The 14,841-nt window shown below is 34.1% G+C and overlaps 2 protein-coding genes across 6 annotated transcripts in view; one reads left to right on the forward strand and one right to left on the reverse strand.

The window, feature by feature from the left end:
• MBD5 (methyl-CpG binding domain protein 5) overlaps positions 1-14,841 on the forward strand; it is a 428,915-nt gene that overhangs the window by 196,205 nt on the left and 217,869 nt on the right. The gene's annotated exons all lie outside the window — the stretch shown is intronic.
• Positions 2,162-2,522, reverse strand: LOC113595110 (prefoldin subunit 5-like). Its single transcript, XM_053215033.1, has one exon. It carries the CDS (start codon positions 2,471-2,473, stop codon positions 2,204-2,206), a length of 270 nt encoding a protein of 89 aa, XP_053071008.1. The 5' UTR covers positions 2,474-2,522; the 3' UTR covers positions 2,162-2,203.

The following is a 14,841-nucleotide window of genomic DNA, read 5'->3' on the forward strand; positions in this document are numbered from 1 at the left end:
ATTGTGATCTTAAAAGGACAAAACAACAAAGGAGAATTTTAAATGTTTTTGTGATTTACCACATATTGGGATAAATATTGGGAGCAGTTAGCTCATGGTCATATAACAGAATCTAGTAATCATATTATCATGTTGTATTTATAAATCAAAACTTATCCATTTTACCTATATTGCTCAATGTGAATAAAACATAAATTATAAAAAACAATTTAGATGACTAAATAAACTGGTAATTTGGTAAGAATTTTATCCCGTTGCAATTTATTTTCTAAGAATATTAAAGAAAGTATGTTGGTTTCTTGCTACATATACTGTTTTTTTTTTTTTTGTAAATTTTCAATTGTACCTACATTTTATTATTTATATTCTAAAAAAATTGTTTTTAGATATTTGCTTATGTATAATACACACACATATATATAAATGTATACATATAAATGTTATATATGTCTATGTATGTATATATACAAGAGAAGACTATGCAGTATAAATTCAGTGTAGCTTTTCCTAATCTACTGAAGTACATTTCTCTTTTTACCCTTTGTTGACTACTTGTGATCTGCTAGAAGAAGAGGCCATTTAGCAGATCTTACTGCCCAAACCATCTTCAGCACAAGCCTGATAGAACATCAAGTCAGGGACCCAACTGATGAACATAATTTTGGTGGGCTTTGCTTTTTCTTTGTTTTCTTTTTTCATTTTTCCTCTATAATTCATCTTTTATAAATTAAAACTTAAGGTTGTTCAAGTGCAGATTCTAGTTTCTTTATTCTTTCATTTTTCTGGTTGAATCTTCAATTTAAAATTTTCTCATTTCCAAAAGCCATTGTCTACAGTGAAAAGTAGCTTTGTATTGGTTTATAAACATTCTCCAACTTAAACTGGAATAAAATAAATTTGGACTTTGGATTTACAGAGAAAATTGCCATATTAACTTTTTGTGACTGCTTTCACCATTTGATAGAAATTTTTAGTTATTGTTACATCTTTGAGGTAAGGACGTACTATAGTCTAGCCCAGGCTTATTTTATTATTTGTTTCTTTCCCTATGTTTCTTTTTGTATACATACTAATTATGTGTGCTCCATTTTTAGACCTATTTATGTATGTGTAGATTTTTAAATGTGAAATATCTGAAGAACTATATTACTGTTTTCTTTTAGGTATATTTTATAAGATCAATGTAGTTATTCAGTCATAAACAGAAATATTTCTCGTATAATTTGTCTTGGCAATTCACTTAAAATACTTTAGAAACTGAAGATTATCTGATCATACAGTATGTGGATATTTGTGTCTGACTTTCACTTAGCATAATGTTTTCAAGGTTCATCCATCTTGTAAGCATGTGTTAGAATTTCAGTCCTTTTTATGGCCAAATAACATTCCATTGTATGGATTATACTACATTTTGTATATCTGTTTATCAGTTAATGAGAGCCTGTTCTTAGTAATCTTCACTTATTAATAATTAATAATTATAATCACTTATTAATAATCAATAATAATAATCACTTATTAATTAATAATCACTTATTAATCTTCAGTGACAAGAAGCCTGGAATTATAGTTTAGTACTGAGCAGTCTTTGATGTACGTTGTAGAATTAAAAATTTGTGTTTTAAAAAAAGTTTCTGTATGTCTGTTTAATAGTTCTAAAAGATTTATGCTTGCCTTTCAAAATTTACAAAATTCTTAATTCCAAATCACATCTGGCTCCAAAAAGTATTGGATGAGGGATTGTGTATAGTATCTGGAAATTAAAAGGGAAGGAAAAGTTGGTCATCTATAGGGAATATTCAATTTATCCTTTTTTCTCTGTAGCATTCAGTGGACACTTCTTTCCTTCTCTATATATGTCTAAATAAAGGACACCCTTATTGGCAATAATTTTAAGTCTTTGTCTTACTTTCCTCATCTCATTGGTCAGTATGCCCAGTGGTTTATACCTTATTAAAATCTCTTAATTCATTCTCCCTGTTCTGTCTTCACCTCTAGGAACTGAGTTCATTTTTCCCCCAACTGGCACATTTATTAAGATTAAACATAAGACCCTTCTCTTCCCTTACCCCAGAAAGCTGTGCCCACAAAGTCCCAGGTTCCTGAAGCAGGGTCCCTCTGCCCCACTTCTGAAACAAGCTCTCAGGCTTTGGCAAAGCTCTCAGGCTTTGGCAATAGCCTAAGTTGCCCCCAGGGCTGTGACCTACTGAATCTTCTGGCTCATCATCTCCATGAGAGCCTGTTTCATGGCATGCTTCTCCTGCAGAGCTGGCTGCATTTTCTCCATTTGCTTGGTGAAGAAATCTATCTTCCTCTTGAAAAAGTCCTTGTCATCTTCATTTTCGTTTTTTACGTAGTAGCCTGTTCCCACGTCAATGAGTACATGTTCCACATTATGTAGTTTCCCGGGGACATGCATAGGACTGGTCAGTGGGACAAGTAATTCTTTCCCCTCGTTGTTCTTGTTCAGCATGTTTAGACAGTCCTTGGCTTCCACACACTTGGTCTGTACCACCTTGATCTGGACATCTTGTCCTTGATCTGGACAAGAAATCCACTTTCGGGTCCAGCTGGTTCTTGAGCATTTCTAGCTGCAGCAGGTTCAGCTCAGTGATGTTAACGACTAGGCCGTGTTGGGAAGCAAGTTCATTTTTGTTCTAGATTATAATATAGCAGTTTTTTTTTACACCTATCAGTAGTTTACCTTACATCAATTAGAGAATTTTAATCAAATTGTATTTGAACATTCTGTATACTTGTCTCTTTTCCAGCCACTGGCCTGAAAATTCCTTGAAAGCAAGACCTGTCATTTATTTCTTAACTTTTTTCTACAGTAGCTATCAAAGAGTTTGTACTCATCTGTTTGTTTGCTGAAAGAATAATGAATGAATGAGTAAATAAACATTTTCACTTAAACTATATTGTTAAAAATTACATCATGAAATTTATTTATTTATTTATCTATTCATTTATTTATTTATTTTACTTATTTATTTGAGAGAGAGCACGAGCATGCAAGTTGGGGAGAGGCAGGGAGAGAGAGAGACTCTCAAGCAGGCTCCACACTCAGAGTCTGATGCAGGGCTCTGTCCCCCAACCCTGGTGTTATGACCTGAGCCAAAACCAAGAGCCAGCTCCTCAACCAACTGAGGCACCTAACTACCCCAATCAAAATTTATGTTCAATGTAAACTAATATTTAATACACATAATAGAGACATTCAAATGGTTTCACTGCTAGTAAGTGACCTGCTCATTTAATTTACTTTTAATTATGTGGAGAGAAAATGATTTGACAATAGTATGCAATAGTAAATCTAAAATTATGACATTTTAAATAATTCTTGACTTGGTGGCCAAATGAGTTTTTAAATGTATGTTGAAAAGTAACTCTAAGCTACAGCATCAAAAGTAGGTGCCAGACTGCTTTTATGATCTCATCTTTTCGAGTTCTTTATCTTCTATGCTTTTGAAATGAGCTGTTTTTAATTTCTAATAAGAAAATTTGGGGGCACCTGGATGCCTCAGTTGGTTGAGCATCAGACTCTTGATCTCAGCGTGAGTCCTGATCTCAGGGTTGTGAGTTTGAGCCCGTGCTGGGCTCCATGCTGAGCCAGGAGCCTACTTAAAAAAAAAAATTTGTGGGGGAAGGTGCCTTGGTAACTCATTCAGTTAAGCATCCGACTCTTAACTTCAGCTGAGATCATAATCTCATGGTTTGTGAGTTTGTACCCAGCATCAGGCTGTGCTCTGACAGTGTAGAGCCTGCTTGGGATTCTCTCTCTCTCTCTCTCTCTCTCTCTCTCTCTCTCTCTCTCTCTCCCTCTCTTCCTCTCTCGCCCCTCCCCTGCTTGCACGCACTCATTCTCTCTCTCTGTCTCAAAAATCAATAAATAAACCTAAAAAAAAAAAATTGAGCTATTTCGCTCAAGAAAATTTGGGATAGGATCATATTCTTTTGAATTTTGACTTTTTAAAAAGTATTTGAGACTTCTAGAAGTTCCTTTTGATTAGATAAATGCAACTTACAGATTTGATGATGGTTGTCTGAAGGCAAATTTATAGGCTTCGTAGAAATTTTATGCTACTCATTAATTATATGTCACCAGAAGTTCTTTGTGCTTGCTATCTTTAACCATCAGTCTATGTGACAGTAAGTTTCAAAAGTAGGCCTGAGAGCTAAACAGTTTAAACTTGTATAATAATCACAGACACCATGATATCAAGGAGGTCATCCATATGAACAGCCTTCTGTTCATAGGGAACACACTTCTAAGGTTCCTAGGATAGTCATTCACTCATCTGCCTCGGATGCTCTTAAGGGGAAGAAATATTTAACTATGCAGTTATTATTTTTTATTACAAGTTTAAATAGATGTCATTATTGCCTTTAGCATTATGAACTCCTGGAAAACTGTGATCTTCTAGGTCAGGGGTCACCAAACTTTTTCTGTGAAAAGTCAGTAGTAAATATTTTAGCCTTCACAGTCCAACATATCTCCAGCACTACTCAGCTCTGCTATTAAGGTGTGAGGTAGCGTTAAGCAATACATTAACAGATGAGTATGGCTGTGTTCCAGCTGTAGTTATGGGCACTGGAATTTGAATTTTATATAATCTTCAGATGTCATAGAAGGTTTTTTGTTTTTGTTTTTGTTTTTTATGCTTTTAGACCATTTAGAAATGTAAATACCATTCTTGGCTCACAGGTCATACAAAAACAGATGTCAGACCAGATTTGTTTTCTGGGTGAAGTTTGCCAGCCTCTGCTCTAAATGGTTAAATCCACCAGTTGAGAAAATATGCTTTAAGTAATTCTTAAACTCCTCCACTACCAAGTCTTTCACACCATTCCAAAGTTTTTAGTAATTTGAGCATATGCTTGATGACAAAAGGTGTTCAATTTGTACCTGTTCATCTCAAGGAGGTATTAAGAGGTCATGTTGTAATATATGAAATCACTGAGATATGAAAATCACTGGTAAAGTGAAAAGTGTAACATAAATATGCCATTGCGTTAGTGGTTGCACTTTTTATGTACTCTTACATATGATTTCTGACAGAGCTCCCTATGCTGATATACCCCTCTTAAAGATTAGAAATAGATTAAGGGTTGCACATAAATTTTCTCCAGGCATTTTACCTCCATATTCTCACACTTTTAAGCTACTTTTATCTTTTAACTACATAGATCTCTAGGTTCATTAGTAATGGTACTGTAAAATGTTCAAATTATATTCCACATATTCTTTCTTATCACTACTCTGTGAGAGCAGAGACCGTTTTGTCCTTGTGTATCCCCAGGACTCAAAACAATGTCTGGAATGTATTTGAGTCTCATATATAGTGTCTGAGTTGAATTAGTAATTCAAATAATTCCATATGTTTACTTGATTTTTGTTATCAAAAGGAATGCGGAAAGCCATATATAAACAAAATGTTTTTTAATGCATAAAATAAAATACATAGAATTACAAAGAAAGATTGACTTTATTCAACTTTACTGAAATGTAATTCTATTCACAGATAGCCCATGGTTCTTAATATATTGAAAGATTTTTAGCTGGTTATCAGGAAACACACAATCCGTAACTATAAATTGCAAAATTAATAAAATGTAAAACAATTGCAAACTTTATTTGGTCTCCTCTTTAAGAAATCTTTAGTCTGCATTTTTAAATTATAATAAAAGCAATGTATTTTTTAAAAATCTATTCTGTTAAATTTCTTTTGGTTACAACAAGGAAAACAGGTTCTAATAAGCTTAGTCAAAAACCGCATTTTTCCGAGGAGGTACTGTCATGGAATTGACAGGTGGGAAAGAAAGTAACAGGCGTAGCTCTGGTGATTTCAATTTTCTCCAGAGTAGGTCCATTGATGGTGGCTCCCAGTCATGTGTCCAGATTTCAAAATACCAGAAAGGAACCAGACTGATCCAGCTTGGATCACAGATGCATGCCTGAATTAGCCAAGGTCAGGGGTTGGAATCATGTACTAGAGATATCGGCACTGAGGTCCATTGTATGGTAGCAGAATGAGCTGGAAAGCCACCTCAAAAGATATGTATGTAGACTTATTAATCTGCTTCTAGGAAATAGTACATTTCTTGTACTTAACTAATTTTTTAAGAAGAAACGTTTCACTGCAAGACAACTTTGTTGACAACGAGACTACCTTTATAATTATGAATTTTAATATGTACCAAATCACCTGCTGCTATATTAATAAATGGCTTAATATCATATAATACAGCTAGTATAACGTAGTGGCACTGTAGCTTAGGTGTTAAGAGTGTGGACCCTTGAGTAAGACTCTGCATGGCTTCATCTCTCATATCACTTAAGTAACTATAAAAGTTTGGACAAGTTACTCAGTCTCTGCCCATCATTTTTACTGTCTGTAAAAAAAAGCAGTTTATCAGTGAGCTTTTGCTGTAGTACCTATCATAATATCTCACTGGCATACTACCATAAGCTTTTAGTTTTTGCTCAGGAGACTGCAAGTAAGTTGAAGTAAGTATGATCAAGGCTGGGCTCAAATGGACTCAAGTGGAGGATGGATCTAAGTCTGAGCCATATGTCGCTCATATTCCTTGGAGCTAACTAAAGCATTTTTGTCTCAGAGTGAGAAGCAAGGTAACGGGAAGAAGTGCAACTGCACAAGCATATTTCAAGGTTCTGTTTGCACGATGTCTGCTGTTATCCCATTGGTCAAAGCAAGTCACATGGCTGAGTCCAAAGTCAAAGAGCAGAGAGGTACACATATACCTTCCATGGAGGTATACGAGGGAAAGGGAGGAATGATCCAATATACCACAGGGGATAATATTACTACCTATCTGATGGAATCATTGTAAGTTGTAAAGAGCTTAGGATAGTGGCTGGCACAGAGTAAATGATCAATAAATACTTGCTATTATTGGGCATACTCTTATGAAGAAACTCACACAAAAGCTCAGGACTGTATATATGTGACATAAAATGTATTTGACACAAATGGCATTTCATTGGCGTTGAGCAGACATGCTAAAATTTAATTTAAAACTGGTATCTATTTTTGTTATTGTGATCAGATGAGCAAGGTTATGTATGTATCTTTCAGACTGGTCAGCCAACTGTGATAGAGTGATTACTAGCTCAATTATTTAACTGTTAGTAGAATCATAGAACTACTAAAGACCACTGAGTTCTATGCTCTTGTTTCACAGATAATGCATTCAGCCAAGAATCGTGAGATACCTAAATGAAAGAGAAAGGACTAGATGGATAAGGATGGATGTGTGAATGATAAATAGATAAGGAATTAACTAGAAAATGGGAATGCAAGGAAGATCAAACCTAGATCCCTAGAATTCTAGTTGAAAATTCTTGCCACTGTATCACACAACCCAGGTGTTGTTTCCTATAGTTTTATTGAAAGGCCATTTATCATATTTTTCTTTTAGTGAACCTTAAAAGAAGAAGTAATTTTAAGAAGCTTTTAAAATATGTTTTTTATACTATTCTTTCAATTGAGAAGAAATATATTCTTACAGGTTAGGATTTAGTTATAATGCAAAAAAAACAAAAACAAAAACCAAAAATCTCTGGTCTGGTGAGCATACCGGGTGGTCATTCCTTTGTGTTTCATGGAATACAAATATACAAGAGAGGCAGTAAACAAATTAATATATAGGATATTCCACAATCTCTTATGTGAAATTCCAAAATCAAAAAGCTCTGAAACTGAAGGTGTTTATAATTCATATTGTGGTAAAACCTGACATAATCTTAATTCATTTAATAGTGAAACTTGTATGAGGCTATTGTCTTTTTTAAAATCCCACTTAGAATGTGTAAATGTTTTGCTATAAATATATTAACCTACTAGACTTCTCAGATACAGAAGGAGCATGTTACCTAATTACAGTACATGTACCGTATTACCTTTAAAATCTCAAATAATACTTAATTCTAAAATATATGTGGTCCCTATAAGGATTGTGTTGGGCTATATAACATCACAAATTATAAATACCATGAATGAAAATGAAGCAGATATAGGTATAAAGAATGGGATCCTATTGGGAAGGAAGGGTGAGTGTTGGAGGTTGCTTGACTGGAGTAATAAGAGAAGGCATCTCTGAAGGGTGACTTTTTTGTTTGCTTGTTTGTTTGTTTGAGAGAGAGAGAGAGAGAGAGCGCACAAGCCAAGTAGAGGGGCAGAGGGAGAGAGAGAATCCTAAGCAGGCTCCACACTCAGTGCTGAACTCAACATGGGGCTTAATCCTACAGTGTGAGCCGAAATCAAGAGTCAGATGCCCAGCAGACTGAGCCACCCAGGCGCCCTGGGAGGTGACTTTTGAGCAGATTCTTGAAACATGCAATGATGCTCTTAAGAGAAAAGAAAGTGTTTCAGTTACTGGGAACAAACATTTGGCTATCTGGGGAAAGTGTTCCAGTCTAAGGGAAGACCAAGGTCAAATACAGAAACCAAAAGTGTGCTTAGCATATTTGAGGAAGAGCAAGGAGGCCACTAAGGCTGTAGAATACCAAGCAAGAAGAGAGTTATGAGATAGGCTGACAGGTAAACAGGGGCCAAATCATGTAGCTCAGGAGAAGACTTTATCACAACTGTTATGGGAAATCTTTGGAGGGTTTTGATCAAGGCAGTATCTAAGATACAATTTTCTTTTTAAAAACATCACTCTTTTTCTCTGTGAATAATAAAAATGGCATTCTTTTGGAAAAATAAAGGATCATAGCTCTGTTTGAAATTCAGAAATTTAATGGTAAAGTTTAATTTATTAATAAAATAGTATCTTAGTCGTACTTTAATAAAATATTTCTTTGAGCAAATGCTGCGCTATGAATTTATCTAAATATTACTAAACTATTGTGTTTTTTTGTTTGTTGTTTCCAGAATTTTCTGTAAGCATTAAGGCTGAGAAATTAGCTTGGTCATGATAATGCTTTTCCCAATCTCCCTCTTCCAAAGATTATTCTCTTCTACCTGCTAAGAGACAACCAGAAGAAAGGGCCCTAAACTTGAAGTAATAAGAACTGTTTCTTCATACTAGCCCTGACACTAATTGACTGTAACTTTGCTTGAGTTGTTTAACCTCTTGGATTTTGGTTCCCTATAGTGCAAAGTATGGGGATTGAATCATCTGATTGACATAGCTCTTTCTTGCTTGCAGTCATAAATTTAGCAACTTGTGTATAAGGTTAAAATTCTATGATTCTTAATGAGAACTCATAAACATCTCAAAGTGTCCTTAAATGTGAATCTAAAGAAGTACACAATAACTGGCTATCTGTTCAAAATTGGTAAATTCACTCTTGTTTCCTTTTTAACAGGACCAAGGAAATAAATATCAGAAGCCAAGAGCACAGAATACTTTCTTTCATCAATCCATAGAACCCTGATACTTCTCTAATTCCATCACACACAAAGGAATGACCACCTTGGCAGATGGCCACAAAGGATGTCAACAATTCTTTGGAGGCAAGCAATGAAATATTTATACTATGAGCTTTCTGTTGTTAAGTATGTAGAAATAAGTAGTATTATCTTGCATTTTAATGGAAAAATAAAATGTTCTTTAATATAGCAATTTTATATATGAAGCATAGCTAATATAGCTATTTCTTATAGTTAAGCTATTTAAGTAACAGAAACTAAGCACCCATGTTTGAAAACCGTGCTATTTGTTTCCATCTTGGACACATCTATCATCTAACTACAAATACTAAATAGTTTGGGGGATTATAATTATTTTTTATTTGGTTGGAATGATCCATACCGTTTATGAAATTTTTTTGTTTCATTCCAGCATTTTTTCTTACTTATTTTTAACAACTATTCTGAAGTGCTCCAAAATCTTGGAAAGTCATCCCTTTACATTCCTCACAGCTTTATATTTTGTGAGAATCCTGCATCAAAAGAACTCATGGAACTTTTAGTTCCTTTCTCAGCAGCTCTTATTGTTCTTGGAAGAGTAGTCAGCCAAGGATTGTGGACCACAGTGCCGTCTTCAAAATTGAAATTAATTACATTACCAGTTAAAGGGAAAGTTTGCTTGGAAAGAAATTGACTGTATTTTAAAGAAAAAAAGTATAAATATAAGGAATCTGCCTTTGCCACCTTCATGAAATATAAAACCTTAAGTAGATGAATATGAAATGAAATAAAAAATAAACTCATAAAAATTTAAGTAGAATGCACTAAAATTGAATTTTTCAAAGGATTTTATACAAACAAAGAAACTGTAGATATGCTCAGAATTTTTTATTTAGTACTAATTCAACTCATAGGCCTGAGGTCATCTAGCAAACGAGTCTGCTTTTTAAGTTGTACATAGAGGAACACTTTCTAAGTAAAGGAGGACATAAATGTTTAAAAAGTCCAGCGCAGAGCTTCTGAGTTTTCTTTCAGTAACTAGAGTCAGAATTAATTCTTGATTTCCTGTTGGGGAAAATTTCATCTAATTACATTCACATTATTCTGCAACTTTTTGGACAGCCAATCCTGATCACCAAAGAAAGGAAAAAGCAGCTGTGTTGCCCTTGCCTCCACAGTTATAAGAATAGCATTATTATGTAGTCACTGGGCTTGGAGAACCAAGAGTGGCTATCCACTGGCTGCCTTCTGGCAGAGACACACCTAACCCATTCTGAACTGCTGGCAATGTTTGCCTTCTGTTCCTAAGGATCTTCAAAGAAATAGTTTCCACTGCTTCCTTTAGCAAACCAATCTAGTAGAACAGCTCTCGGGGATAGGAAGTTCATATGACCCTCTACACACTTTCAGTGGTTGTTTCTAAAACTTGTTTTCTTAGAATTATACTTTAATCATGATTTAAAACTTTTCATAGTTTGATACAATCCACTTAACTATTTTAAGAAAATACTTAAAACTGACCATTGCTAAATTAGTAGGAATAGTTTCCATAAACACTGCTTCTCCATAAGCAGCCTATTTTTGTCAAATTTTCCCTAATATTTCCTTTTTTGACTTATTCACATATCATATTCTATCTAAGTTTTTCTTTAACCACAGCAATATATCTTTTTTTAAAAAATGTTATTTATTTATTTATTTATTTATTTATTTATTTATTTATTTTGAGAGAGAGGGAATGGGAACAGCGGGGAGGGGTAGAGAGAGAATCTCAAGCGGGCTCTGTGCTATCAGAGGTACCCCAGGGCCTCCCAAGTACCCCAAAAGCAACATATCTTCTGTCAGATAGCTCTAATTTATATATCTTCCACATTATACTAAAAACCAGTCATTTGTTCTCTTTGAATCACATTCTATTTATGACCATGTCATTAATAAACCACAGATATTTATAATTCTAATCAAAAGTGTATTTAATTTTTTTTGCCATATTTTAAGGCTTATTTGAATATTATAGTTGTAAAAACTTTTAGTACCTAGAAAGACAATTAGAGCATAGCAAGTATAACTTATGAGTCCACTATATAATAAGTCAAATTCAAAGAACATAGTAACACTAACTAATTAACCACCACTCTGCCACACCTACCATGCATGCTGTGTGACCATAGACAAATTATTGGTTCTCTTTGACCCACAATTTGTAAATTTTTAAAATTTGAATGGTAATATAATTTCAAGAATTAAATGAGATAGGTGATATAATTAAAAATCTTAGGTATTTAGCATTTGCCGTAGCTCATAATTCAATAAATAGGCGATATAGTTATTCTCCTTTTTTAAAACGATTGAAAACAGATTTCCTCATGGTAAGCTCAACTCTTACAAAAGAAATAGTTAATTTTCCCATTATACCCATGCCAAATTTGTTTTACACCATTATGTTGTTGTACTAGAACTAAATTTTGTTTACTGAAATTTCCCAACAAGCAGTTTATGTTTAAACATGTGAAAATGCAGTTTATCAAAAAATCACTGTTTAAAATCATAGTTGTTAGGAAAAATGATTGTTAACCTTTGAGTCTCATGAAAACTATACATTCCAAACTTTGTAAGTAATTTTACTAGGGTACTCATCAACTCACTGCCTGCTCTAAAATTTTAACTTTATATCAACCACTATTATTTGCAGAAATATTCCATGTGCAAGGCAGAGTGGTTTGAAGAATTTTCTTCTTGGGATTAAGTATCTTTTATGTATACATTGATCAGGTGCTTAGTCTGAGAAACTGATTTCCACTAGAAAAATAGAAGTAAACAGGCAGTTTGGATCTTTTATTAGTTTCCTAGGTCTGCTGTAACAAATTACCACAAACTGGGGGTTTAAATTTTGAAAAAAATTATTTTCTCACAGTTCTTGAAGCTGAAAGTCCAAAATCAAGTTCTCTGCAGGACCATGATCTTTTAAAGGCTGTAGGGAAGAATCTGTTACATGCCTTTCTCTTAGCTTCTGGTGTTGCCTAACAATCTTGGCATTCTTCCATTTATGCTCATTACATCAATCTCTGCTTCCCTTATCACATGGTTTTCTCCATGTGTTTCTATGTCTTTTCTCCTCTTCTTATAAGGCCACAGTCAGACTATAACCCACCCTATATCAGCATGACTCATCTTAACTTGATTACATCTGCAAAGACCCTATGTGCCAACAAAGTCACATTCAAGGGTCAAGGATTAAGATTTAAACATATTTTGGGAGAGGTAACACAACTCAAACAATAATACTGTCATATATTTTTTTGAACTGAGAATAAAGTTAGGGAAGAAAAATTGATTGTAAAAACAAGAGAATTTCCTTTTCCTAGGAAAGAGGTTGTTTCACTTGTGACAAGATACGCTCTATTAGTAGATGTACATATTTTGCTTACAATGATTTGGTAGTACCATTTCTTGAACATAGATGTTTCTTGATAATACTTTTGCCCAGCTACTCTTTAGCTCTATAATTTAAAGTTATAAAACAATATCTATCATTTTGTTGGTTTACTTGAGCTCAGAGTTCAAATATTAGTTTTACAGTTTTATGGTTGAGGCTTGTATCCATATTATGTACATCAACAAATGAGATTCCCTAAAGACTTTAGAGATGGCATCGTATTTGCATTTATAATTGTACTGGTAGTTATATTTGTAAATGAACTGAGTTAGTTTTTCCTTTGCTAATCTTGATTCAAACCAGAGCTACTTTTTTATTTTCATGGGTAAGAAATTAACTTTGAATTCAAATTAAGAAACATTGTTGATCTTTCAAAATGAACATAGCCACTATATGTTTTTAACATTAATTCTATAGCCTATTCTAATAAAGCTAATTCTAGTGAAGTCTTTCTAATATATAATTCAGTATGTGGTATTTATATCATCAGTACATTTTTATCTTTTTTATGGCCATTTCCCATATATTTAAATAATTATCACAAACTTTTCATATAATACAACTTACACAAGATGTACCCTCTTATTTCAGAACTTCAATAAGAAAATTTTCTGTGTGTCTTCTTTGAGCTTCTAAAAAGGAAGGGAAGTAAAGCATTATAAACTGTTATGGGAGTGAAGAAAGACAAAGTAGGAAGATCCTAAGCTCACTTTATCTTATGGCTACAACTATATAATACCCGCTTCAGTGTAAATAGCCCAGAAAATGACCCAAAGACTGGCAGAACAGACTCTCCACAAGAAATAGAAAGAGGCCACATCGTATAGGGTAGGAATTGTTGTCAAGAGCCAAAATGACCCAGAGGACTTTCTGCAGGAGGGAAGAACACCAAGGGCATGGATAGAGGAAAGAAACAGACCCTCACCCCAGGCATAACAACCCACCTAGAAAAGACAAATCTCCGTAACATTTGGCTTTGAAAACTTGTGGGGCATAATTTGTGAGTTCTTACAATCACTGGGGCTTAACACCTGGAACTTTAAAAATCAGTAAGCTCAGTTACAGGAGAGCTGGAAGGACAATAGGAAATTGAATCCCCACCTTTAAAGAGACAGCACATCTGCTGAAGGGACTGTCTTTTTTCCATTGGGATATTCTTTCCTGATTTGTTGAAGATTAGTTGGCCATACGTGTGTGGGTCCATTTATGGGTTCTTTATTCTATTCCATTTATCTATGTGTCTGTTTTTGTGCCAGTACCATACTGTCTTGATGATTACAGCTCTGTAATACAGTTTGAAGTCTGGAATTGTGATGCCTCCAGCTTTGGTCTTCTTTTTCAACATTACTTTGGCTATTCAAAGTCTTTTCTGGTTCCATACAAATTTTAGAATTGTTTGTTCTCTATGAAGAATGTTGGTGTTATTTTGATAGGGATGTCATTGAAAGTGTAGATTGCTTTGGGAGATGTAGACATTTTAATAATATTTGTTCTTTCAATTCATGAATTCAATTCAATTTTTGTCTTTAATTTCTTTCAGAAGCTTTCTATAGTTTTCAGCATACAGATATTTTACCTCTTTTGTTAGGTTTATTACTAGGTATTTTATGGTTGTTGATGCAACTGTAAATGGGATCAATTCCTTGATTTCTCTTTCTGCTGCTTCGTTATTGGTATAGAGACATGCATCTGATTTATGTACATTGTTTGTATATCCTGCAACTTTGCTGAATTCATATATCAGTTCTAGTAGTTTTTTGGTGGAGTCTTGCAGGTTTTCCATGTAAAATATCAAGTTATCTGTGAAAAGTGAAAGTTTGACTTCTTCATTGCCAATGTGGATGCTTTTATTTCTTTTTTGTTGTCTAATTGCTGAAGCTAGGAGTTCCAGTATTGTGTTGAACAACAGTGGTAAGAGTAGACATCCCTGCCCATAATAGGCAAAGAGAGTCATTGCAGACCACTGAACTGAAAGCAAATGCAGCTCAGCCACAACAGTAGGGCACACAAAACACACACAGGAGA

This window comes from Acinonyx jubatus, chromosome C1 (genome assembly GCF_027475565.1).
Source record: "Acinonyx jubatus isolate Ajub_Pintada_27869175 chromosome C1, VMU_Ajub_asm_v1.0, whole genome shotgun sequence".
In the NCBI taxonomy this organism is placed as follows: domain Eukaryota; kingdom Metazoa; phylum Chordata; class Mammalia; order Carnivora; family Felidae; genus Acinonyx; species Acinonyx jubatus.

Coding starts and splice junctions, on each gene's coding strand:
- LOC113595110 (XM_053215033.1), bottom strand. CDS start 2,473: ATGCTGAACAAGAACAACGAGGGGAAAGAATTACTTGTCCCACTGACC.